Source organism: Actinia tenebrosa, unplaced genomic scaffold (genome assembly GCF_029948245.1).
Source record: "Actinia tenebrosa isolate PJP-AT-01 unplaced genomic scaffold, QUT_ActTen_1.0 PGA_scaffold1__47_contigs__length_23844297, whole genome shotgun sequence".
NCBI lineage: Eukaryota > Metazoa > Cnidaria > Anthozoa > Actiniaria > Actiniidae > Actinia > Actinia tenebrosa.
The window spans coordinates 3589928-3616644 of NW_028292578.1; the positions used below are offsets into that span (position 1 = coordinate 3589928).

At 38.3% G+C, this 26717-nt stretch overlaps 4 protein-coding genes across 6 annotated transcripts; 2 read left to right on the forward strand and 2 right to left on the reverse strand.

Moving 5' to 3' along the window:
- The first annotated feature begins 274 nt into the window (after positions 1–274).
- LOC116293291 (replication factor C subunit 5) lies at positions 275–21120 on the forward strand. Its single transcript, XM_089032827.1, has 11 exons — positions 275–456; positions 553–617; positions 1919–2055; positions 2455–2534; positions 2943–3016; positions 3781–3940; positions 5197–5278; positions 6624–6753; positions 7377–7454; positions 8227–8281; positions 20658–21120. Exons 1-11 carry the CDS (start codon positions 422–424, stop codon positions 20752–20754), a joined length of 993 nt encoding a protein of 330 aa, XP_088888953.1. The 5' UTR covers positions 275–421; the 3' UTR covers positions 20755–21120.
- LOC148909712 (uncharacterized) lies at positions 8830–13821 on the forward strand. Of its 2 annotated transcripts, none has more exons than XM_089032825.1 (4): positions 8830–9917; positions 10044–10109; positions 10185–10565; positions 10689–13821. In XM_089032825.1, exons 1-4 carry the CDS (start codon positions 9660–9662, stop codon positions 13770–13772), a joined length of 3789 nt encoding a protein of 1262 aa, XP_088888951.1. In that variant the 5' UTR covers positions 8830–9659; the 3' UTR covers positions 13773–13821. The 2 variants fall into 2 exon arrangements, with proteins under 2 accessions (XP_088888951.1, XP_088888952.1); XM_089032826.1 differs by having other exon boundaries at positions 9902–9917; positions 10044–10113.
- On the reverse strand, positions 15521–20501 carry LOC148909713 (uncharacterized). 2 transcript variants are annotated; one of them, XM_089033204.1, is made up of 4 exons: positions 19425–20501; positions 19233–19298; positions 18777–19157; positions 15521–18653 (listed from the first exon to the last, which is right to left on the reverse strand). In XM_089033204.1, the coding sequence occupies exons 1-4, from the start codon at positions 19680–19682 to the stop codon at positions 15570–15572; spliced, it is 3789 nt and encodes a 1262-aa protein (XP_088889330.1). In that variant the 5' UTR covers positions 19683–20501; the 3' UTR covers positions 15521–15569. The 2 variants fall into 2 exon arrangements, with proteins under 2 accessions (XP_088889330.1, XP_088889331.1); XM_089033205.1 differs by having other exon boundaries at positions 19229–19298; positions 19425–19440.
- Positions 21107–26298, reverse strand: LOC116293359 (zinc finger SWIM domain-containing protein 7). Its single transcript, XM_031700777.1, has 7 exons — positions 26204–26298; positions 25995–26052; positions 25872–25893; positions 25491–25593; positions 24620–24698; positions 23812–23837; positions 21107–22037 (listed from the first exon to the last, which is right to left on the reverse strand). Exons 1-7 carry the CDS (start codon positions 26243–26245, stop codon positions 21933–21935), a joined length of 435 nt encoding a protein of 144 aa, XP_031556637.1. The 5' UTR covers positions 26246–26298; the 3' UTR covers positions 21107–21932.
- Between the last annotated feature and the right edge of the window lie 419 nt (positions 26299–26717).

Here is a 26717-nt window from a genome sequence, read left to right on the forward strand (position 1 = left end):
TGATTTTCCGATATCGATATTTAGATTGATGAGGCTGGGAGTCGAAACATGATGATTCGGTGCTAGTAAACTTCGAAGCTTGAAAGTCTTCGCAAAAAGTACTCCTACAATCTGAAGATGAGGCCGTTTACATATCCCAGTAGGTAAGTTGCAGAAACTGATGGATTTTTTTAACCAGGTCCTTTTATCAGTTTCAACGCGCCCCCTTCCTAGTGGGCTGCCTGTGGTAAATGAAAATGAGCCCGTCATACGTGGCCAGCGGGTACATATTTGGCGGGAACGTGAAGCTGATCGTACTCTGAAGCTTGTTGAATGTTCTCTTCCTTTTCTGGTCGATATTTTGTATCCTTATAACTAATTCTGGACTACATTCGGTTCACTAACATCTCATTCCAGATTATCCAACCTTCGTAAAGACATTATGGTGGTAGCTGAAAGGAAGGCGAATCTTCCATGGTAAGAACGATCGATATTTCACTAACAATATTTTTTAAACTTATTTATGAAGTGTCCTGTTAATAATCAGGGTTAAACTCTTTCTTTTGTATTTAGGGTAGAAAAGTATAGACCCAAATGCCTAGATGATTTAATCTCACACAAGGATATAATAAATACGAGTAAGTAGTATTTGATTCCTGGTATTATAAGCTGTACAAGCCAGCCTTCAGCACTAGATCAAGCTTGATGATTCGTTCTTCTATGAATCTTCAACTATTAAACATCTTCACAAGAAAAGACATACGCTATACCATATTCTGAAGATGAATGAATGACTCATATATAATGGTAGGATGAACCTACTGTTAGGGTTAACTCTTTGGCGAATCTTGGGGAAAAGAATACAAAAGATTTGTCTGTACCACTAGGGTCACCCTACACCCTGCCCTATAACCTTACATGAGCTGAGTACCCCTTAATATTATGTGACCGAAGTGAAACTTTCCTTCTATGAGTCTGACATTTTTATGATTGAGCCAGCTGTGTCCTGACTACTGACTTTTAACTGTATTTATGTACTAACATGAGACAAAGAGTGGTGTAGCTGCAATGAAGTAGACTTGCCTCTTGCCCCTGTGGTCTTGGGTTAGATTCCCGGACTCGGCATCACACCAAGGGCAGATCCAGCCAAAATTTTAGAGGGGGGGGGGGCTAACATGAGCTGAGTACCCCTTAATATTATGTGACCGAAGTGAAACTTTCCTTCTATGAGTCTGACATCTTTATGATTGAGCCAGCTGTGTCCTGACTACTGACTTTTAACTGTATTTATGTACTAACATGAGACAAAGAGTGGTGTAGCTGCAATGAAGTAGACTTGCCTCTTGCCCCTGTGGTCTTGGGTTAGATTCCCGGACTCGGCATCACACCAAGGGCAGATCCAGCCAAAATTTTAGAGGGGGGGGGGGGGGGGGCTAATTGAGTTTCTTCCGTCAACATGACAGAAAACAATGAAAAAAAGCATCTAATTCTTCAGTTTTGTTTTTTGTTTTTTTCTGCTGAAGAGGGCTTCAGCCCCCCTTCGGCCCCCCCGGATTCGCCCTTGTACATGTCAGTCTGTAGAGTATGTTAGGTCTATCCCATGATGCAAAGTTTTTTTCTGGGTTCTCTGGTATTCCTCACTTCACAAAACCTAAAAACTAAATTTGATCAAGTTGAAAGTTTTGCCTTGGTTTCTCGTAATAGGATTTTTCACTTCAGAGTAGACGGTGAAAAGCCTTACAGGTTTTATGACCTAGTTCATAAGTCAGTAAATAAATCAAATTAGTACATAGAAGTTTTGTGGAGACAGGAAAACTGGATAACCTAAATATAAGAACCCTCAAAACACAGGAGATACAACAAACAATTCTACTACACACTGGTGACCAACACACACCACCTATGATTTTCCATGCTTAGTTTCTTCTACACTTTTAAGTCCAGAGGTTTATATCTGAGGATCGTCTGCCTCATCTGTTGTTCTATGGCCCCCCTGGAACTGGCAAAACATCTACTATACTTGCAGTTGCTAAGCAACTGTATCCTGATAAAGAGTTTAGCTCAATGGTTCTTGAGGTGAAGATAAGTTAGTTTGCATTTATTTTCTTAATATGCATAACACTGAACTGGGTATTCGTGGTAGAAAACATGCTACAGTCACACCTCCAAACTTCTATGACTCTACCCACAAATATCAATCTGTTAGTCTGTATTGCGTTCTCCATGTGTCTGCATCCTTTTGATAGTGGTAGAGAAGAAAATTATCAATGTTTTCCAAATTACCCTACAGTTATTAGATTCAGCCATGTTTTTAGTTTTTTTAAAATTTACACACAATCATCATGTACAAGACTATAGGTAAATGCAATATTAGTGTACAATTGTTTTAATGCTTTTAAGTCTTACATGTAGCTCTATCTTTTGCAAAGCAAGGGGAATATAGTTAATCATAAGTGCTTTTTTCTATTCCTTTAGTTGAATGCATCTGATGATAGAGGAATTGGTATTGTCAGAGGTTCTATACTCAGTTTTGCAAGTACCAGGACAATATTCAAGTGAGTGATGAGCAATAAAGAGTATGTTGTGTATTGGCATATTGAGATTGTAGTTAAAAAAACACTTATTATTGCCAATCACCATTGCACGTACTGCAGTGGTGCATGTGAAGGTCTTTTCTGGCAGCCACTGTACAGTCCATGCTTGACCCCAGAGTGCAGCTCTAACCAAAATTGAATTAGTTAGGATTGATTCGAGAGGAGGTGAAAAAAAAAGTATTCTTGACTTGAATCTTTTTAATGCAAGCTGCCACACCCTTAGATGGAATGTCAATGCCAAAGGAAAATCAGGAAATAGCCCCAAAAATAGCCTTTACCCTTAACCTTTTTACATCTAAAATGTTTATCCAAAATAATATAATATTTTGATAATTATTTGATTGTCTTATTATTCTTTGATGTTTGTAGGTCTGGATTTAAGTTGGTGATACTTGATGAAGCTGATGCAATGACAGATGATGCACAGAATGCTCTAAGGAGAGGTGCTTTAGATATCATTATTACACATTTTCCATTTTCTTCTCTGATTACATCTTTGATGCAGCTCTGTCATAATATAAGACGTATTATTTACAGGGCTTGACGTTATGATTTAAAAGAAGGGTAATAGCTGCAGCTGGGTCCTCTAGGGATGAAAAGGCTAAGGATTTGAAAGTCATTCACCAACAACTGATCTATTCTGAAAACATACTCACCAGGACAAAAAAAGAAAAAAAATAATGGTACCATTGATGAAGACTTCATTAATTTTGAGCTCTGTATTACTAGTTCTGTTACTGTCATCTTACTCTAACTATGAACACTGGAGTTTATTTTTTTTATATACTTTTATTTTTTCTTTCTCTTTTATCATTTCTTCTCCTTCAATAGACTTTCAACACAAGTACATGTAACTCAAATTCTATTGTTTTTGATTTGTAGTCTGATTGGTTGACAAACTGGAGTGTTCACAGCTAGAGTAGAATGGCAACCAGTTGTTTCGCACAATTGCCTTTTTGCACGAACCCGTTCGCATGACTATGACCTGTTCGCACAATTCAAAGAGTAGTTTAGCACAACTTTAAAATACAGTATATGGTCACTAAGAAGTCGTGAAAATATCTTTCCTCTGTTCCTGTAGATGGGTTTTCATCCCCAATAATTCTGTTTCAAGACTTCATAAGCATCCGATTTGATTGAAAATTGCAGTAAAACCTGTCAATATGCAAATTCTTTTAAGATTTATAATATCTTTATATTTTTTTAGTGATGGAGAAGTTCACAGAAAATACCAGATTCTGTTTGATATGCAATTATTTGACCAAGATTATCCCAGCCCTGCAGTCCCGCTGCACACGGTTCAGGTTTGGTCCTCTGTCCTCAGACCAAATGATGACAAGAGTGGAACATGTTATTGAGAGTGAACGGTAAATACCTGTAGATAAGTACATGTATTCAGAATATTAAAATACTAACTGAAGGTACTATGGAAACGAGAGAGAGAGAGAGAATCAACACACTCTGCTCATTAGTTTCATTAGTGCTATGCGGTCCACATATTCTCATCTTTGCCTCACAATTACCGCTACCTAACATCTATTTCACCCCGGCCTGCTCTCAGTCTGACCTCTAGCTCAGCTGGTAGAGCATCGGTAGTACAATTCCAAAGGTCGTGGGTTTGATTCCCAGCGAGGTCGGAAATTAATTTTTCCGAATTTAATTCCAAGGGCTTTCAACCGGAATAACCTCGTTCCCAAGCACTATAACTTATCTATATTTCTATACACTCTGCTCATGTCATTTCAAGTCTATGTATCAAACCTGAGACCCCAGAGGTGAGAGGCGATTGTGCTTCTTTTTCACCCTTAGCAGTGAGGATCCAGGATTTAATAATGGTTCCAAAATTACCTCTATCTGGGTTCAAAATAGCACCTGGCTACTGGTTTTAGCTGGTAATTTCAGCACCTTTGCCAGAGATTTTCTAACCAAAAACAAAAATCCCTCCCTACTCTTCCCTTCCACAACAGTATTACAAGTAGACCATTCACATGGTCAGCAGTTTAAAAATAGTTTTTCTTGAAAGTAGCAGGCCAAAAAAAAAAAAAAAAAAACAAAACAAAAAAGAAAGTGCCACACCACAAAAGCCTGCAAATTTCAGCAATTTCTGAAAAATTACTTTAAACCCTATCAAAAAAAGTTTGCAGGATTGGCTTCACAAAAAGGGGGTTTTGATTTCAGGATCGACTTCACAGGATCTTACAAAGGGTATTCCATGGGACCATAATTGGATCCTCCACTGCTTAGCCCTACATGTATAGCTTCTTATGCAGACAATGTTTTTAAAAATCATTTATTTATTTTCATAGTTTTTGGTTTCTGAATTTACAATCTCATTTTTTTAAATATATACTTTATGTATAATATACTACAATAACAACAGCAACAACAAAAATGAAATGATAAATAAATAAAAACACATACATAAATAGATTGATAGGGTCACATATCCCCGTTGAACGTCCATGATTTTAACTGCTTTCAAGGGCTTGTCCTAAATCTTTCTCAAACTTCTTAAAAATATATTAACAGAGAGTGTTAAAGCTGTTGCTCTTTGCTTATAAATAAACATTTTATGCATTATGTAGACAATCTATTATTAATATCATTTTTTCTTATTTTATAGTGTAAATATCACAGATGATGGAAGACAGAGTTTAGTTAGACTAGCTAAAGGTGACATGAGAAGGGCACTCAATATACTACAGGTAAAACAGGATTGAAGCAGTCAAGGTTTTTATAAATATGCATACTCAATAAGTGCATATGGCTACTGTTATGAGGAATGATCATGATAGAAGAAAAAAATACTGTAGATAATGGGAAATGATAATGGGAAATAAAAAAATAGACAATGGGAAATGATAATGGGAAATAAAAAAATAGACAATGGGAAATGATAATGGGAAATAAAAAAAATAGATAATGGGAAATGGTTGATCTGAGTCTCATAGGAATTGCGAGAGTACATTAAATTTCAAATGCTGGGCTTCCTGTGGTGTTACTCACGGACTTGCAACTTGACGACATAGTGGCTTAGCCTATACAAGGCAGACGCCACAAACAAAGTTCTAAATTCCAATTAGATTCAGTGGAAATAATGCAACTCTGTGGAACCACTGCTAAATTCTATTGGTTTATTTATTTTCTATTTATTTTTCCATTCCTTTGTTTTCACATTGATTGTTGCTTTCCCTTTTAAAATATTGTCTTTCATGTATTACACATTTATTAGGGGCTGTTCAAAATTTACGTCTTGGGGTGGGCTGGAAGAAAAACAGGAAAAAATCGCATTCCCTCTTACACTCTTCAAATTTTTTTCAAGGCCTCCCCCCCCCCCCCCCACCCCTCATGCCCTCCCAAAAATTTAACCCCCCTCTCTACCATCACTTACACTTATAATACTGAAATACATGCAATGAATTATTGGTTCAAATGTCACCATACGAGTTCAACATACACATGAGTAGGAGCAGGTCAATGAAACGAGTGGTTTTTCATCCACTGAAATTCCAACTGGAATTTAGAAGTTGATTCTTGAGGATGGAGCTGGAAAACCAGAGAACCTGGAGAAAAACTCTGAAAGCACAGAAGAGAACCAAAAGACAAATCTACTCACATGACACTGGGCTTGATGGGACTTGAACCCACAATCTTGGACAAAAAGAGTTGAGAAAATTTCATTTCATCATTAAATTGCACAATTTTCCTTTAAAAATTGGATCATCGTACCCCCTCCCCCCCCAGGACAATGTTGGTCCCATCAGGTAAAGCAGTGCTCTCTCCATGGCAACAACATTGTTTGGGGGGGGGGGGGGGGTCGTTTTAAGGAAACATTTTCCTGTTTTTCATAAAAACATTCATTAAAAAAAAAAAATTCTCAACATTTTTGTTCAAGATTGCAGGTTGCATTGGTGAGAGGCAAGTGCTCTGTGCTACGCTGACCACGCTTCCCTTATATTCCCTGATTTTAACCACCTAGTCATCCCACTTTTTAGGGTGCTTTTTCATAGTCTTGATGCACTCCTCTTATCCTTTTATTTCCTGTCACAGAGTACATCACTGGCTTTTGATGTTGTAAATGAGGTCAATGTTTATCTCTGCACTGGTCAGCCCTTGCGCTCAGATATCTCCAAGATCGTTGAGTGGATGCTGAATGAGGATTTTGCCACTGCTTATAACAGTATCCTTTATAATTATTACAAAGCCATTGAATGAACAAAGGTTTCAAATCGAGGTCGTAGTAGATGTTTTATTACGCTTACTATATTCTGTTACCCCAGCCTCGATTTGAAACCCTTGTTTCATTTTAATCTAAGCAATTTGATCACAGCAAGCCGGGAAAAAAAACCCAACTCTACCCTGCTACCTTATACGAAGGAATGTATGTACATTCAAATACAGTTTTTTTCAAAAAGGCTGGTAAAGGCTTTGTTGCTTGAAAGCTTGAAATATATGATATTCATATGTAAATAATCTCAGCACAGAAGAAAATAAACCGGAAAAATGCACAGAAAAAAGGTTTGGTAAAGTTATATATTGTTGTCATGACATTTCGCTGATTGCATTCCATTCTCCCATAGTGCATCTCGGGCTTGTTATTCAACATGCATCATAGCTTTCCCCAACCTACAGTGCATTTTGAATACGTGTAGCTGTTTGGTAACAATATGCCAAGTAATTTTTGTGGTAGCCTGTTTACGGGCTTACTAAGTTTATATACATTTGGGGATAAATAAGTCGATTCAAATATAAAATCGAGTTTCGCACAAAGGCATTTAGTTATCCAATCTTAATATTATTAAGATATAATGAAGTTAAAAACCCTGAAAGGCCTTGCATTACAAGACATCCTTACAGAAGTACATACCTATGTTCATAGAGGTAAGATATGAGATTCACAAAAACCGCTTTCTTATTGTTTGCCGGATTGCCCGTGGTATATATGAATTAGGAATATAAAATGGCGCGCGTGTCTATATACTGTGATATAAACACTCTGGGAGCTGTAGAGCACTCGAGAAGTCAATGAAACACTCGGGTACGCCTCGTGTTTCTCTACGACTTCTCTCTTGCTCTACATCTCCCATCGTGCTTATATCACAGTACATAGACACAAGCGGACGTTTTATATCACTTTTATAAAATATTTTTGAATGATTTCGCGCGTGCGTGTCTCTGTCTTCTGATATAAATACGGTAGCCAGCCAATCAGCGCGCGCGTTACATCTCAAATATTTTATAAATCTACGTACTACATTATAGACTGGTCTTACCCTACTTGACAACCAAACTTAGAGGACGGTGAAACCGGCTTATTACGTGGCCCCTCCGGGATTGCGCGCTCTCTTTTAATCTTTGGACTGAACAAAGAAAGTTGGTTTCGTGTGGGAAAGTCGTACCGAACAACATTCACCCCGCAAGAGTTTTGCGGACAAGTTGCACAATTTTTTGGCCAGTATTATTGCATTTGTCGTTCAGTAATAAAATTTAAATTACCTATACTCCAAGTCAGGCTTTTTGTCTGTTCATACATGTACATAGATGATTGATTAGCTCAGAGGCTGTTCTAGGATTCGATAGAATTGAATTTTGTATTTTTCGTTTTGCTTTAAAGTTGTTATAAGTATATTATTAAAGTTATTATTATTTTTAGTGGATTTTCCTGCCAAAGTACGGATATACTTGCTGGAGAAAATGGCCGATGTCGAGTGAGTAGTATTTTTTATGAACTTTATACTTCAGTTTTAAAATGCTATATTCGTTGCTCGTTATCTCCACCAGAGAATTGGTTAGTTTCTTGTTTCTGTATAACTGCTGAAGATTCAGTTGCTTACAAACGCTAGATATTGTTATAGTCTTTAACATGTAAAAAAAAGAAGAGCGTCGGTCTGTTGTGCGGGAGGTCGTGGTTCAAGCCTCGGCCGGACCAACACTAGCACTCGGGGTCTTAGAATAACTTAGTTCAAGGTTACATCTGCAAATGGTTAGACTATGACAAGGTTAGTCTTCTCGGAAAAGGACTTACATAGTCTTATAAAGATGGTCTTCACTATATGACCCTGTATAAGGCGGACGTAAAAGACCCACTAAAGACGCTGGTGACGACCATCAGTGCCCGGGCTAATACTACAGGCCCCACAGTAATTGGCTATGCTGTTGTGGTGTCCATGCCTCATGGAAGAAAATCATAAATCAAATCATTCTCTTGAGTAAGATTGTTGGATCCATATTAGTAGATATGAAATGAGAGTTCTACGCCATGTGGATCGTGGATCATGTGGATCGTGGATCAACCCCCCACCCCCATCAGGGTTTTTACAGAGGTGACGTAACGGCTATTCTAAGTGAGGTTCCAGTGAGGTAGGGGGAGGGGTGATCTACATCCAACCATCATGGGAAGACCGGCCGGCCGCCCGAGTAGAGGTTCTGATCGAAATCGGGGCCTGGAAAGGTTTGGGGAAGGTGTTTTAAAACACAATTCAAAATCCTTTGTTTAAAAAACGAAGTTTTTGAATTAATGAGCTGACTTCCTTTGTTGGAATGACATGTTTAATTAGCAGACTTAAATGAGAAGCTGTACTCATGTTTTAAGTGGTTTATATCGCCTAAGCCGCCTTTGTCGGAATCACTGACTAATGTTTAGTTGGCAGGAAGCTTTTGTTGGAGAGGATTAAATCCTGTGTTTCGGCGACTGGTGGTTAGGAGTTATGAATTAATGAGTCTAGCCTTTAGAAGTCAAAAGACGTTGGACAAGCGTTCTGATTGGGCCTACTTTTGAAGCCTTTTTGTTAGGATGATGTGTTTAATTAGCAGACTTAAATAAGAAGCTGTACTTATGTTTTAATTGGTTTATATCGCCTAAACCGCCTTTGTCGGAATCACTGACTAATGTTTAGTTGGCAGGAAGCTTTTGTTGGAGAAGATTAAATCCTGTGTTTCGGCGACTGGTGGTTAGGAGTTATGAATTAATGAGTCTAGCCTTTAGAAGTCATTTTAAGGACTATAAAATCGAAAAATTTCAGACTTTTAGTCACTACAAGCGAACCTTTGAAGAGTGTGGATCAAAACAAGCAAGTAAGTAAAAGGATGGCTTTTCGCTGCGACGCATGCGACAAGTCCTTTACAGAAGAGACGAACTTAGTAAGGCACAAAAAGGCTATTCACAGTGGGCGATTATTCACCTGTGAACGATGCGGGAAACAGTTTAATCGGAAGGATGCCCTAAAAAGACATGAACAAGTCTGCGGAGGTGGCTCTTCAAAACGGAAAGTAGAGGAAAAAGAAAACGCCCCACCGACGAAAAAGCAGAAGACAATGACCGAGGCAGAAATTATTGAATACGAGGTGAATATAATTCATAATCTAATTTTTGTTATAATCATGTAAACCACAGAATATGTCAATACCTCTACTAACCATAAGATACATAGTTTTTCAAGTCGTCTTATATACCAATTTTTTCGATTTCAGTTAGCAAACATACCGGCGGAGATGTATGAAGAATACGACGGAGAAATTCTGGGGGATAATGAAGTGGTAGGTAAGCCTCTATTATCTTCATATCGGATCTTTGTAGAGTAACTTTTTCTAAGAACTAATTCTTTTCTCTAGGATGATGTACAAATAGGTGGTGGAGAGACTGAAGAATGCGCGCTTGGTGGAAATGTGACCACGTTTAAATATAAACCCAACAAGAATGAAAAATATGATCTGTTGCTCACCCTGCGAGGAAAACGAAAGACCATCATCAAAAAACTGAAAACCCTGCTCAAAAAACATCGCGGGATTAAGTGGTTTCTGTGTGTTAAGGCGAAGATGGTTAAAACGAGCCCCGACGGTCAGGACCAGATCTCAACCCCCCATTTTCGCACCAAATGCTACACTACAGTCAATGATACAGAAATTGAAAAAAACTACGTGCATGGAATGGAAAAGATCAAGAACTCTTTCTTGGAATACCAGAGAGAAGGGTCTGGATGGTTATTGGAAGAGGTAATTAAATTGCACCATCGTTATAGCACAAAGGGGATCACTCGACCGGCGATGATTTTCTGCTGTATGTACATACATTAAAACTGTATATCACCGCTTAATAAAGTATTGTTGCTATCATAGGTGTTGGAAATCGATTTAGGAGTCGCTGCTTACACTCCTCTCGAGGGATCGAGTTACATACCTCTACCCAAGAAGATCAAAGACAAGAAAGCGGTGCTCAACATTCAAAATGAAGATGAAAAATGCTTTTTATGGTCATTACTAGCGGCGAAACACCCCACTCACTGGAGCCATCACGCAAACCGCGTCAACAATTATCAAAGGTATGAAGCTGAACTAAATATGTCAGGAATCGAGTACCCCGTTAAGATCAATCAAGTGAAAAAATTCGAGAACCAGAATAGAGAAATTAGTATCAATGTCTTTGGGTATGAAAATAAAGAGCTATTTCCCCTTTACATTACGAAAGAGAAGAAAGAATTACATGTGAATTTGTTACTGTTTTCTCAAGATGATACGCGTCACTACTGTTTAATCAGGGATTTAAGTAGACTACTAAGTAATCTTAATCAACACAATGGGCAGGCTTATTATTGTATGTATTGTTTGCATGGCTTTGTCAGGCGAGATTTGTTAGAAGATCACGAACCTCACTGTAGTAAACACGGACCCCAGAAAATCAGACTGCCTGACGAAGACCATACAACACTGTCATACAATGACGTGCAAAAGCAGTTAAAAGTACCATTTATCATTTATGCAGATTTCGAATCTATTTTAGTGAATTGTGATGATACAGAATTAGACCCTAGTACAAGTTTTACACAAAAAACGCAACATCATATACCCAGTGGGTTTTGTTACACTGTAGTATCTACTGTCGAGCAATATTGCTTCCCGCCTGTTCTCTATCGCGGGGAAGATTGTGTCGATAAGTTTTTAGACTGTTTGATTGAAGAACGAAAGCAGATAGGGGAAATCTTGAAGATGGTAGTACCCATGGACATTAGTGAAGAACAGGAGCGGGAGTTTCAGGCAGCAACCCTTTGTCACATTTGTAATGAGGAATTGGGCGCGGACAGGGTAAGGGATCATGATCATTTGACAGGGGTGTACAGGGGGGCGGCCCACAATGACTGTAACTTGAATTATAAGTTTACAGGAAAGATACCCGTTGTTCTTCACAATCTTCGTGGGTACGACTCACATTTAATTCTACAAAAACTCGGAAAAATCAAGGGAGAAAATATTAGTTGTATACCCAATAATACGGAAAAGTATATTTCATTTTCAGTTGGGGATTTAGTATTCATAGACTCACTTCAGTTTTTGAATAGCTCACTAGAGAAATTAGTAATGAATCTAAGTAAGGAAGGAGATGATAAGTTTAAGACCCTGAAGAAGTATGTGGAGAGTGAGAAGGTATCTCTCTTGTTGAGGAAGGGGGTGTACCCCTATGAATACATGAATAGTTTTGGCAAGTTTGAAGAAACCTGTTTACCCCGTATCGATTGCTTTTATAGTTCGTTGATGGGTAGCACGATTTCACAAGCAGACTACGAACATGCACAGAATGTATTTAGAGAATTTCAGTGTAGGAATCTAGGAGACTACCACGACTTGTATTTGAAATCGGACGTTTTACTGTTAGCAGATGTGTTTGAAAACTTTAGAGAAGTTCGTCTGGAGTACTACCAACTCGACCCAGGTCATTTTTACACCTCTCCCGGTCTTTCTTGGTTAGCATGTTTAAAGATGACTGGCGTGGAGTTGGAATTACTCACAGACCCCGATATGTATCTGTTTTTGGAGGAAGGGTTAAGGGGTGGGATTTCGATGATCACCCATCGATTTGCAAGAGCGAATAATCGCTATGTAGAAGGTTATAACCCAGAATTAGAAAATAATTATATCATGTATCTCGACGCAAACAATCTCTACGGTTGGGCTATGTCTGAAGCGCTCCCTGTTAATAACTTTGGATGGTTGAGTGACCCGGAAGTGGAAGAACTTCGCGAGAACCTCATGACCATCCCTGTAGATGGAGGTGAAGGATATATACTGGAAGTAGACCTCAGCTACCTCAAAGAACTACACGATTTTCATAATGACTACCCCCTAGCACCAGAAAGGCGAAAGGTAACAGAGGAAATGCTCTCTCCCTACTGTCAGCAACTTCTTGAGGACCTGAACCTTGGCGGTGCTCCCACAGACAAACTGGTACCTAACTTGAACGATAAGACGAAGTACGTTCTTCATCACCGCAACCTGAAACAGTACTTGTCACTGGGTATGAAACTGGAGAAAGTACACCGAGTGTTGGGGTTTGACCAATCTCCCTGGCTAAAGAAATACATCGACTTCAATACCGAAAAACGGAAAAATGCAAGAAATGACTTTGAAAAAGACTTTTTCAAGTTGATGAACAACAGCGTGTTCGGCAAAACCATGGAGAACTTGAGGAAGCGAGTGAATGTGAAACTGGTCAACACGGAAAAGCAGCTTAAAAAACTGACAGCATCACCCCTCTTTGACTACTTCAGAATCTTTGATGAAAACTTGGTGGCAGTCAACATGAAGAAACCATCACTTTATTTAAATAGACCTATTTACATCGGGTTCAGTATTTTAGAATTGTCTAAAACCCTGATGTACGACTTTCATTATAATTACATCAAGCAGAAATACGGTACCCAGGCAACCCTACTGTTTACAGACACAGATTCCCTGTGTTATAACATCAAGACAGAGGACATCTACCAAGATATGTTTCAAGACCTTGACCTATTTGACACCTCAGAGTACCCTAGAGACCACCCCCTCTATAGTACAACAAACAAGAAGGTGATTGGTAAGATGAAGGACGAGACCCATGGGCTACCCATCAAAGAGTTTGTGGGTCTACGACCAAAAATGTACTCTCTTCTCTACGCTGAGGATGGTCGTGAGGTTGAGAAAAAAACTGCTAAGGGAATTGCGAAACAGGTGACGAAGCGGGATATCAGACATACCCACTATAGAGATTGTTTGTTTAAGCGAATGAGAACCATGGCTAACATGAAACAAATACGTAGCTATAAGCATCAAGTATTTACAATAAACTTAAACAAAGTGGGTCTTAGCCCCTATGATGATAAGCGCTACATCTTAGAGGATGGGGTGACTACTATAGCTCATGGTCATTACAAGACCAATGTAATATAATGGTACATTTATGATTGATACGTGTAAATAAACAATTGTAAAGTACAAAGTGTGTTATTTTTATTTAGAGTTTTTAAAAATATGTCCCGGTGGTCTCAAATTGTCCCTATGATAGTACTAAATTGTCCCTGTCTTAACAGTTAAAATGTCCCCGTTTTATCAAATTGTCCCTGTGATAGTACTAAATTGTCCCTGTATTGTCAAAATATCCCTGTCTTAACAGTTAAAATGTCCCTGTAATATCAAAATGTCCCTGTCTTAACAGTTAAAATGTCCCCGTTTTATCAAATTGTCCCTGTCTTAACAGTTAAAATGTCCCGGTTTTATCAAACTGTCCCTGTAATTTCAAAATGTCCCGGTTATCAAACTTAAACAAAAAGTAAAAATGAAAAATAAAAAATAATAACATATAAAATGTCATGTCCCCAAAATATTGAAGCATTCATCATGGTAACACGATACCCTAAAGATTGTCCTGTACCAGGGTGTTTAAAAACAAATCTAGTCAAACTTTCTAATCATTTAGCAAATGTGCATTTCATGTCTAAAGAAGAAAGAAAACCCTATCTTCAAGAGGCAAGACTTTTTTTCAAAGAATATAAAAATGTGAACACTTTAGAGAGTAATCTAGTCCCTCATCAACCTCTGAACGTGATGGATGTTACTTTAAAACACCCAACAAACATCCAAGTGTGTGGTCCGACGTTTTGCGGCAAGTCCTACTGGACTGAAAAACTTTTAAGAAATGTGGATGAAATGTTTAGTGAAAAGATTGAAAAGATTTTGAACTAAGAAGAGTGTAGAAATGTTGCGGTGATGACAGCCTCTCGTTATCACATTGACCATCGAGTCTTTACTTGTACTTTCATTCATTAGATCATCCAACACCAAGATCCCAGCTTTGTTATTGAACAATGAATAAATATCTTCTGGAAATCCTTCAATAAATTGAATGTTGTGAATGTCTCTTTCCATGTCTAAGAACCGCGGTTGAAATTCACCGTAGCAGTACACAATCTTTTCAATCTTTTCACTAAACATTTCATCCACATTTCTTAAAAGTTTTTCAGTCCAGTAGGACTTGCCGCAAAACGTCGGACCACACACTTGGATGTTTGTTGGGTGTTTTAAAGTAACATCCATCACGTTCAGAGGTTGATGAGGGACTAGATTACTCTCTAAAGTGTTCACATTTTTATATTCTTTGAAAAAAAGTCTTGCCTCTTGAAGATAGGGTTTTCTTTCTTCTTTAGACATGAAATGCACATTTGCTAAATGATTAGAAAGTTTGACTAGATTTGTTTTTAAACACCCTGGTACAGGACAATCTTTAGGGTATCGTGTTACCATGATGAATGCTTCAATATTTTGGGGACATGACATTTTATATGTTATTATTTTTTATTTTTCATTTTTACTTTTTGTTTAAGTTTGATAACCGGGACATTTTGAAATTACAGGGACAGTTTGATAAAACCGGGACATTTTAACTGTTAAGACAGGGACAATTTGATAAAACGGGGACATTTTAACTGTTAAGACAGGGACATTTTGATATTACAGGGACATTTTAACTGTTAAGACAGGGATATTTTGACAATACAGGGACAATTTAGTACTATCACAGGGACAATTTGATAAAACGGGGACATTTTAACTGTTAAGACAGGGACAATTTAGTACTATCATAGGGACAATTTGAGACCACCGGGACATATTTTTAAAAACTCTAAATAAAAATAACACACTTTGTACTTTACAATTGTTTATTTACACGTATCAATCATAAATGTACCATTATATTACATTGGTCTTGTAATGACCATGAGCTATAGTAGTCACCCCATCCTCTAAGATGTAGCGCTTATCATCATAGGGGCTAAGACCCACTTTGTTTAAGTTTATTGTAAATACTTGATGCTTATAGCTACGTATTTGTTTCATGTTAGCCATGGTTCTCATTCGCTTAAACAAACAATCTCTATAGTGGGTATGTCTGATATCCCGCTTCGTCACCTGTTTCGCAATTCCCTTAGCAGTTTTTTTCTCAACCTCACGACCATCCTCAGCGTAGAGAAGAGAGTACATTTTTGGTCGTAGACCCACAAACTCTTTGATGGGTAGCCCATGGGTCTCGTCCTTCATCTTACCAATCACCTTCTTGTTTGTTGTACTATAGAGGGGGTGGTCTCTAGGGTACTCTGAGGTGTCAAATAGGTCAAGGTCTTGAAACATATCTTGGTAGATGTCCTCTGTCTTGATGTTATAACACAGGGAATCTGTGTCTGTAAACAGTAGGGTTGCCTGGGTACCGTATTTCTGCTTGATGTAATTATAATGAAAGTCGTACATCAGGGTTTTAGACAATTCTAAAATACTGAACCCGATGTAAATAGGTCTATTTAAATAAAGTGATGGTTTCTTCATGTTGACTGCCACCAAGTTTTCATCAAAGATTCTGAAGTAGTCAAAGAGGGGTGATGCTGTCAGTTTTTTAAGCTGCTTTTCCGTGTTGACCAGTTTCACATTCACTCGCTTCCTCAAGTTCTCCATGGTTTTGCCGAACACGCTGTTGTTCATCAACTTGAAAAAGTCTTTTTCAAAGTCATTTCTTGCATTTTTCCGTTTTTCGGTATTGAAGTCGATGTATTTCTTTAGCCAGGGAGATTGGTCAAACCCCAACACTCGGTGTACTTTCTCCAGTTTCATACCCAGTGACAAGTACTGTTTCAGGTTGCGGTGATGAAGAACGTACTTCGTCTTATCGTTCAAGTTAGGTACCAGTTTGTCTGTGGGAGCACCGCCAAGGTTCAGGTCCTCAAGAAGTTGCTGACAGTAGGGAGAGAGCATTTCCTCTGTTACCTTTCGCCTTTCTGGTGCTAGGGGGTAGTCATTATGAAAATCGTGTAGTTCTTTGAGGTAGCTGAGGTCTACTTCCAGTATATATCCTTCACCTCCATCTACAGGGATGGTCATGAGGTTCTCGCGAAGTTCTTCCACTTCCGGGTCACTCAACCATCCAAAGTTATTAACAGGGAGCGCTTCAGACATAGCCCAACCGTAGAGATTGTTTGCGTCGAGATACATGATATAATTATTTTCTAATTCTGGGTTATAACCTTCTACATAGCGATTATTCGCTCTTGCAAATCGATGGGTGATCATCGAAATCCCACCCCTTAACCCTTCCTCCAAAAACAGATACATATCGGGGTCTGTGAGTAATTCCAACTCCACGCCAGTCATCTTTAAACATGCTAACCAAGAAAGACCGGGAGAGGTGTAAAAATGACCTGGGTCGAGTTGGTAGTACTCCAGACGAACTTCTCTAAAGTTTTCAAACACATCTGCTAACAGTAAAACGTCCGATTTCAAATACAAGTCGTGGTAGTCTCCTAGATTCCTACACTGAAATTCTCTAAATACATTCTGTGCATGTTCGTAGTCTGCTTGTGAAATCGTGCTACCCATCAACGAACTATAAAAGCAATCGATACGGGGTAAACAGGTTTCTTCAAACTTGCCAAAACTATTCATGTATTCATAGGGGTACACCCCCTTCCTCAACAAGAGAGATACCTTCTCACTCTCCACATACTTCTTCAGGGTCTTAAACTTATCATCTCCTTCCTTACTTAGATTCATTACTAATTTCTCTAGTGAGCTATTCAAAAACTGAAGTGAGTCTATGAATACTAAATCCCCAACTGAAAATGAAATATACTTTTCCGTATTATTGGGTATACAACTAATATTTTCTCCCTTGATTTTTCCGAGTTTTTGTAGAATTAAATGTGAGTCGTACCCACGAAGATTGTGAAGAACAACGGGTATCTTTCCTGTAAACTTATAATTCAAGTTACAGTCATTGTGGGCCGCCCCCCTGTACACCCCTGTCAAATGATCATGATCCCTTACCCTGTCCGCGCCCAATTCCTCATTACAAATGTGACAAAGGGTTGCTGCCTGAAACTCCCGCTCCTGTTCTTCACTAATGTCCATGGGTACTACCATCTTCAAGATTTCCCCTATCTGCTTTCGTTCTTCAATCAAACAGTCTAAAAACTTATCGACACAATCTTCCCCGCGATAGAGAACAGGCGGGAAGCAATATTGCTCGACAGTAGATACTACAGTGTAACAAAACCCACTGGGTATATGATGTTGCGTTTTTTGTGTAAAACTTGTACTAGGGTCTAATTCTGTATCATCACAATTCACTAAAATAGATTCGAAATCTGCATAAATGATAAATGGTACTTTTAACTGCTTTTGCACGTCATTGTATGACAGTGTTGTATGGTCTTCGTCAGGCAGTCTGATTTTCTGGGGTCCGTGTTTACTACAGTGAGGTTCGTGATCTTCTAACAAATCTCGCCTGACAAAGCCATGCAAACAATACATACAATAATAAGCCTGCCCATTGTGTTGATTAAGATTACTTAGTAGTCTACTTAAATCCCTGATTAAACAGTAGTGACGCGTATCATCTTGAGAAAACAGTAACAAATTCACATGTAATTCTTTCTTCTCTTTCGTAATGTAAAGGGGAAATAGCTCTTTATTTTCATACCCAAAGACATTGATACTAATTTCTCTATTCTGGTTCTCGAATTTTTTCACTTGATTGATCTTAACGGGGTACTCGATTCCTGACATATTTAGTTCAGCTTCATACCTTTGATAATTGTTGACGCGGTTTGCGTGATGGCTCCAGTGAGTGGGGTGTTTCGCCGCTAGTAATGACCATAAAAAGCATTTTTCATCTTCATTTTGAATGTTGAGCACCGCTTTCTTGTCTTTGATCTTCTTGGGTAGAGGTATGTAACTCGATCCCTCGAGAGGAGTGTAAGCAGCGACTCCTAAATCGATTTCCAACACCTATGATAGCAACAATACTTTATTAAGCGGTGATATACAGTTTTAATGTATGTACATACAGCAGAAAATCATCGCCGGTCGAGTGATCCCCTTTGTGCTATAACGATGGTGCAATTTAATTACCTCTTCCAATAACCATCCAGACCCTTCTCTCTGGTATTCCAAGAAAGAGTTCTTGATCTTTTCCATTCCATGCACGTAGTTTTTTTCAATTTCTGTATCATTGACTGTAGTGTAGCATTTGGTGCGAAAATGGGGGGTTGAGATCTGGTCCTGACCGTCGGGGCTCGTTTTAACCATCTTCGCCTTAACACACAGAAACCACTTAATCCCGCGATGTTTTTTGAGCAGGGTTTTCAGTTTTTTGATGATGGTCTTTCGTTTTCCTCGCAGGGTGAGCAACAGATCATATTTTTCATTCTTGTTGGGTTTATATTTAAACGTGGTCACATTTCCACCAAGCGCGCATTCTTCAGTCTCTCCACCACCTATTTGTACATCATCCTAGAGAAAAGAATTAGTTCTTAGAAAAAGTTACTCTACAAAGATCCGATATGAAGATAATAGAGGCTTACCTACCACTTCATTATCCCCCAGAATTTCTCCGTCGTATTCTTCATACATCTCCGCCGGTATGTTTGCTAACTGAAATCGAAAAAATTGGTATATAAGACGACTTGAAAAACTATGTATCTTATGGTTAGTAGAGGTATTGACATATTCTGTGGTTTACATGATTATAACAAAAATTAGATTATGAATTATATTCACCTCGTATTCAATAATTTCTGCCTCGGTCATTGTCTTCTGCTTTTTCGTCGGTGGGGCGTTTTCTTTTTCCTCTACTTTCCGTTTTGAAGAGCCACCTCCGCAGACTTGTTCATGTCTTTTTAGGGCATCCTTCCGATTAAACTGTTTCCCGCATCGTTCACAGGTGAATAATCGCCCACTGTGAATAGCCTTTTTGTGCCTTACTAAGTTCGTCTCTTCTGTAAAGGACTTGTCGCATGCGTCGCAGCGAAAAGCCATCCTTTTACTTACTTGCTTGTTTTGATCCACACTCTTCAAAGGTTCGCTTGTAGTGACTAAAAGTCTGAAATTTTTCGATTTTATAGTCCTTAAAATGACTTCTAAAGGCTAGACTCATTAATTCATAACTCCTAACCACCAGTCGCCGAAACACAGGATTTAATCTTCTCCAACAAAAGCTTCCTGCCAACTAAACATTAGTCAGTGATTCCGACAAAGGCGGTTTAGGCGATATAAACCAATTAAAACATAAGTACAGCTTCTTATTTAAGTCTGCTAATTAAACACATCATCCTAACAAAAAGGCTTCAAAAGTAGGCCCAATCAGAACGCTTGTCCAACGTCTTTTGACTTCTAAAGGCTAGACTCATTAATTCATAACTCCTAACCACCAGTCGCCGAAACACAGGATTTAATCCTCTCCAACAAAAGCTTCCTGCCAACTAAACATTAGTCAGTGATTCCGACAAAGGCGGCTTAGGCGATATAAACCACTTAAAACATGAGTACAGCTTCTCATTTAAGTCTGCTAATTAAACATGTCATTCCAACAAAGGAAGTCAGCTCATTAATTCAAAAACTTCGTTTTTTAAACAAAGGATTTTGAATTGTGTTTTAAAACACCTTCCCCAAACCTTTCCAGGCCCCGATTTCGATCAGAACCTCTACTCGGGCGGCCGGCCGGTCTTCCCATGATGGTTGGATGTAGATCACCCCTCCCCCTACCTCACTGGAACCTCACTTAGAATAGCCGTTACGTCACCTCTGTAAAAACCCTGATGGGGGTGGGGGGTTGATCCACGATCCACATGATCCACGATCCACATGGCGTAGAACTCTCATTTCATATCTAATCATATTCATGTGTCCTCATGTGCAGCCCTTAAATAAAGAAATGGTCTTATAGGGAATGACACGTGATCTGAAAATGGGGAGGTCTACCAAGGTTTCTGAGATTTATTCTTTTATCATCAGGCACAGACTTGCTGCAGGAACAGCAGAAAAGATTCAACTTGGATCGTTGATCGCTGCTTTCCAAGTTGCACGTGACATGGTGCAAGCGAGCAACTGAACTGTTACCATGACACTAAAAATAGCATTAGCATCTGTTAATTTTTAGTATTTTCTTGCGATGGAGTCAAAAGACCTAGGTATAAAAAGGTCTGGCCGAGATCACTTGTATATTATATGGACACCGCATCATTTCCTTTCTAATCCAGTGGCACGTGAATTCCAACGATAAGGATTATTTCCTTAGGTCACTTTAACTTTCAAGTTCATTGCAATACCGTCGTGTCCCTTGCTAACCCTGAGCAATAGAGAACTCCAAACTGGAGTATTTGATTATAATTTGATTATCCTATAGTGAGATTTTGCAGCTTCCGCACGCATGTTGTCGTTAAAAAAACCTCATTAAAACAACACATGGAGAGAGCTATTTTATTGGTTTTTCTGTTATTGCAAGATATAAAATTTCTTATAACATTTTTTTTGTAAAACACTTATACATAAATGGAAAATCCTTCCCTACCCCTCTACAGTGTCCCATAATTGAACGGTTTTCTTAAATGTAAAAATGTAAATCATATATTTTACGTCGATTGTGGGGAGTGATTGTTCAATATCTCGAGAGTCATCGAGGCTCATGTTTCGACTTTTGACTTAAGGGCCTTTTATAATTCTTTAATATCTTTATCATTGGATAAAAATATCGAAGTTCAATGTTGGGACAACCACGTGTCATTCCCTAGAGATTAAGATTCTTTGTTTGAGTCTTATCCATATTCTGGTTTTTCTCCTTCGCAACTGTTAAACAAAGAAACGATACTATAGGGAATGATACGTGTTAATGGGAAAATATTACGCCAAGAGGAATTAAGTTTATTCGGCTGAAAATTCACTGACATAATGTGGTTTTACTTAAAGTCGGAAACAAAAGTTAAGCCAGTATCTCACTAGCGAAGCAAGCCGACGCAAGCATAAACACAAGAGCAAGTAAACGAAAGAAAAAAATCTGTTCTCTCGTTTTTGCGTCGCTTCTTTTCATAGTGAAAATATGGAGTTGCGTCTTCTTGCATTGAAATTGAGAACCAGGCTTTACTTGTCAATGTTTATTAGTGAAATAGACACAAATAGACAGCTAACCATACGAGGTCAAGGCTTCTGGCATCACCTGTTATAGTATCTGTTACATACATTAGAATGTACTTCGCCATCAGTTATCATTGAATCTTTTGTACTGGTTTCGTCTTAGCAGTCGTAACTCAGGTGAGCCGTAATCGTTTCGTTTGATACTTCTTTTTCTTTGATGTTGTGAATGGCCTCTGCTAGATTGACCGCTAAGAGATGCTTGCACTGAAAAAAAAAAAAAAAAAAAATATATATATATATATATATATATACAGTGATATGCAGAAATTCTGATCCTTTTGGATATACATAAAAGTATATCAAAAGTATATCAGAAATTATGGGATATCATTTCTGATATTTTTTTCAGAAAGCCCTAGTGATAGGCAACTCGAAAAAGGATATCAGGGATGATATCCCATAATTTGTGATATATTTTTGATATACTCGTATATATGTACTAAAGGATCAGAATTTCTGCATATCGCTGTATATGTATATATATATATATGTGTGTATATACATATATACAGCCATTTGCAAAAATTAAGGCCGTTTCAAATATATATACAAATATATCAAAAGTATATCAGACAGGGCAGGATATCTTTCTTGGTATTTAGTCATAAAGCCCTAGTGATAAACAACTTGGAAAAAATATCAGAGAAGATATCCCATAATTTTTGATATATTTTTGATATACTTGTATATATATATTGGAAGCGGCCATAATTTTTGCAAAAGGCTGTATGTATATATATATATATATGTATATATTCTTCGTTTGCACGTGACTTCATAGACTAAGAAAAATAACAACTTAAAATTAATTATGAATGCTATAAACTCGATTCTTTGACATGTTTTGGAGAACTATGATGTGACTAAGTTTAGGAAATTTCAGATCCTTTCATTGTTTTGTTTCAGTTGTGCGAAGTAATCCTCACCTTACGCTGATTACGTCTCTGAAGAGTCAAAAGAATAAAGACATTTTTGCCAAATCTAACAATTTTAGTGTTGTACAAGTTTATAAATTAGATTTATACACAATTTTTGTCATTAAATATTTTTTTGAAATTTTGTCCGCCATGTTGGATGATACTAGATATCATCCAGTGAGTTTTCGCCATACATTTACACTAAAATATAGGTAACTTCATTCACTCATAGCTCGTTTTGGAAATTCTCTAATGCTCCAATTTTTGGCTCAGAGTTGCATTATAAGTAGCTCTACATGGTCATAAGGATTGTTTTTCATTGGCACCAAAAAATGCTTTAGCACCAGCAAAATACATGTGGTTGTAAACGAAGAATATGGACAGGACAGAAAAACGGCTTTTGGCCTTTCGCTATAGGGACAGCTGTACGTTACTATTTAAGCTCGATATTTTGTAAACACGTTCTTTTGGAGCCAAATAGCAAAATATCAAACACGATCAAAATTTATTGAATGCCTATTTGAAATATAAAGGCTGGACTAGCCTTTACCCCAATTCAACAAAATTTTGCCACAAGTTTCGAGCCGCAGTGGCACAAATGAAATGCTTAAAAATTTAAGTATTAAGTATTAAACTCAGTTAAATAAAAAAATCGTGAAAGTAGCCGGCTTGTCGTTTTTTTGCCCTTTCAAGAACGTTTCTATATGAGTAATGACACGCAATCAAGGGCGGATCCAGCCAAAATTTTAGGGGGGGGGGGGGCTAATTGAGTTTAGGGGGGCTAATTGAGTTTAGGGGGGCTAATTGAGTTTCTTCCGTCAACACAACGGAAAACAAAAAAAAAAAAAGCATTAATTCTTCAGGTTTTTTTTCTGCTGAAGAAGGTCTTCAGCCCCCCTTTGCCCACCCTGGATCCGCCCTTGGCAATGTCATACACACGTAATTATATATACTACTTGTTCATTCACAACCAAACACGCGACCACTGAGACATCCATTACAGTCCACATTTGTTGCACACATTCAATAAAAAAACATTACAAACATTTAGTTCAGTTTACCATAATTGTTTCCATCTTGACCAGAACTAGAAACACAAAAAAGTTGATATTCAATTCACAATTTGTTTTGGCTTTTAACACTGCATTGAGAAATATTGTAAAGGAAATGGCGCAATGCATGGTGCATACTTGAAGAACTAATGGAGGTAGGGGGTAGGAGGTAAGAGGTAGGGAGTAGGAAGTATGGGGTAGGCGTTCAATGTAGGAAGTAGGAGGTTGGGGTTGTATGTAGGAGGTAGAGGGTATGGGGTAGGGAATAAGGGGTATGGGGTCGAGGGTAGGATTGGAGGTAGGAAATAGGGGGTAGGAGGTGGAGAGGTAGGATGTAGAGGGTAGGGGGTAAGAGGTAGAAGTTAGAGGTATGGGGGAGGAAGTAGGGGTAGTGGGTAGGAGTTAGAGGGTAGGGGGAAGGAGGAAGGGGTAGAAGGAAGGGGAGCAGGGGAAAGAAGAGGTGAACCCATAAAGCTGTCTTTTGAGATATTTATGATTTAGATAAAACAAATGTAAGCTTGAAGCAATGGTCGAAGAGCTTTCATGAAGGCAATTGGAACAAAAGCAGCTTTATTTTGTGAGGATGGAGAGTAGTAAGGAGGGGGGCAGAAGGGAAATTGGAGAAAAGAGTGGGAAAGTGGAAAAGGGAGAGAGAAAGGGGGAGTGGTGGGTTATTGAAGTTAAGATTTTTGCTCTTCATCTTTGATGAAAATATTGATTTCAAAGAATTGATTTGTCAACTAAAGACCACCAGAAGAATCTTTGGTTTAATTGACTTTTTCTCATGCACTTATAGTTATTATCTCCCAAGCCATACCTGTATATGTGTAAGATGGGCATGTGCAAAAACTAGACGCTTTCAGGCATGTGTATGTCTGTCCTGAGCTACCAACAACCTAAAAGAGAGCAATGATGAATCAGGATAAATGCAAATGCACATGAGATAATGTTATAAATCCTAATGACAATAATGTAACAAAATACTCAATTTTATCCATTTTTTCCATTTCTCCTTTGGTCCATATTATGAGCTGAAACTTTGCCTTCCTACTAATATCACAATGGGGGCAGAACAGCAATAAGGGATACGAGAATTCAAACTGCTTCAAAAAAGTGAGGGACCTGAGTCCCCCAAACTCTTAATAAGCCTTTTCATAGTTAAGAATCAATTCCACTGCACATGCGATTTTATCCCAAATTTCTCACCTTCTTTTGTTTTATTAAGAACAAAAGGAGGTTTAGACAACAGAAGGTGAGAAATTCGGGATAAAATCGCATGTGCAGTGGAATCGATTCTTAAACTAAGAAAAGGCTTATTGGGTGAGGAGGGGGGTGGGTGAGGGGGGGTGGGGTGCTCTAGTCCCTCCAACATCCATGCCTCTGCCGTCTATGTATGGAGGTGCCCATTTCATTTCTGGGATTTATTTAAGTGCCAACTTTAAGGCCGGTTGAGACGGTACGATTTTCGCCTACAACTATTGTATACAACACACTCGCGTCTGTCTTTGTAGGCTTTATTTATACACTACGACTTGAGTTGTAGGATGGCGTGAGCGTGTTGTATATAATAGCTGTAGCGAAAATCGTACCGTCTAAACCGGCCTTTAAAGGGGGTAGGGTCACGTGACTTGTCAGTGCAAATAGGCTATTGTAGAGAAGTCATTATTTATAGTACAAATATGGCATACCTGATGGATGATCCTACCACTAGGAGAGGTGAGCCTAGTGATACTTCTTCTGTCAACGAGGTCAAGGGCATGTAGTATTGGCTGACCAAAAACGAAGTAGAGCCTAAAATACAGAATCAAGAAATTATTAAAGGTTATCAAAATTGGCCAAAGAATGTTTCTGTCTCACTTTTATGATGTTTCCACGTCTCGCAGAACCAGCAAGTTTACTTGTGTTTTTGTTTCAACCAATCAAATTTAGAATGTAGTCTGCTTTTATATAATATTATTATTATGTTTGAATGTGAAAAGTTAAAAAAAAATCTCTGGAGGTTAAGCAACCAACTCAAAACAAACAGATAATCCCTATAGATATAATAGTAGATAAAATACACTACTTACGCTGATAATAGCTCCTCTGTCACTGAATGTTATGGGAAAGAACAGAAAATACAAAAAGGTGAAGCTTATGATTATTCAAATGTCAGTCCAAATACGAACGAGTTGAATGTCGAGTAACCTTACAGCGTCCATGTTGCTCTTGGCAAAGACGAACCTCGGCGAAAAGCTGCTCCGAGATATTCTTCACAGCAGCACACATTAATAATAAAGGAAAGAATTATTACAAAATTTAGCTAATCTCATAAGATTAAAATTAATTTTGAGATTGATTTTTAACTGCAAGTGAGTTAACCACTAAGATACGCCATTAGTACACCAATCCGCTGACTTACCACAGGGTGACCATTTATCAGGGATAGCAAATAGAACATCATTTTAAGATTTCATAATAATATGGGCCGCTGTTACCACCAAAAATACATCAAAATTAAACGGTTTAGTTAAGAATGTTAAAAAATACATTAATAATTAATGAAGGAAACACAATAGAAATCATGACCGTGAAGTAGACTCTTCCACAGTCTCTCGCTCGTCCGTTCCGTCTCCACCCTTAGAGACTGTAACGGTACAATGACCGAAAGGACTTATGGGTCCCAAAAACTTGGACCCAGCGTGCTTTGGGAACCAAAATACTCGTCCACAGTCTCTCTCGTTTCAATATTTTCAAGATGGCGGCGAAGTATTTTGGTTCCCAAAGCACGCTGGGTCCAAGTTTTCGGGACCCATAAGTCCTTTCGGTCATTGTACCGTTACAGTCTGTAAGCGTGGAAACGGAACGGACGAGCGAGAGACTGTGGAAGAGTCTAGACCGTGAAGGAAGTTTTATATCTGATATAGATTCGTCTT

Bases quoted from the DNA above. Each gene is read 5' to 3' on its own strand.
- LOC116293291 (XM_089032827.1), top strand. From the start codon at position 422: ATGGTGGTAGCTGAAAGGAAGGCGAATCTTCCATG. The intron at 618-1,918 runs GTAAGTAGTATT...TACACTTTTAAG, and splicing joins CAAGGATATAATAAATACGA to TCCAGAGGTTTATATCTGAG. The intron at 3,017-3,780 runs GTGCTTTAGATA...ATATTTTTTTAG, and splicing joins ACAGAATGCTCTAAGGAGAG to TGATGGAGAAGTTCACAGAA.
- LOC148909712 (XM_089032825.1), top strand. From the start codon at position 9,660: ATGGCTTTTCGCTGCGACGCATGCGACAAGTCCTTTACAGAAGAGACG. The intron at 9,918-10,043 runs GTGAATATAATT...TTTCGATTTCAG, and splicing joins CAGAAATTATTGAATACGAG to TTAGCAAACATACCGGCGGA. The intron at 10,566-10,688 runs GTAATTAAATTG...TTGCTATCATAG, and splicing joins CTGGATGGTTATTGGAAGAG to GTGTTGGAAATCGATTTAGG.
- LOC148909713 (XM_089033204.1), bottom strand. From the start codon at position 19,682: ATGGCTTTTCGCTGCGACGCATGCGACAAGTCCTTTACAGAAGAGACG. The intron at 19,299-19,424 runs GTGAATATAATT...TTTCGATTTCAG, and splicing joins CAGAAATTATTGAATACGAG to TTAGCAAACATACCGGCGGA. The intron at 18,654-18,776 runs GTAATTAAATTG...TTGCTATCATAG, and splicing joins CTGGATGGTTATTGGAAGAG to GTGTTGGAAATCGATTTAGG.
- LOC116293359 (XM_031700777.1), bottom strand. From the start codon at position 26,245: ATGATGTTCTATTTGCTATCCCTGATAAATGGTCACCCTGTG. The intron at 25,894-25,994 runs GTAAGGTTACTC...CATAACATTCAG, and splicing joins CCAAGAGCAACATGGACGCT to TGACAGAGGAGCTATTATCA. The intron at 23,838-24,619 runs GTATGGCTTGGG...TTGTGTTTCTAG, and splicing joins CCCATCTTACACATATACAG to TTCTGGTCAAGATGGAAACA.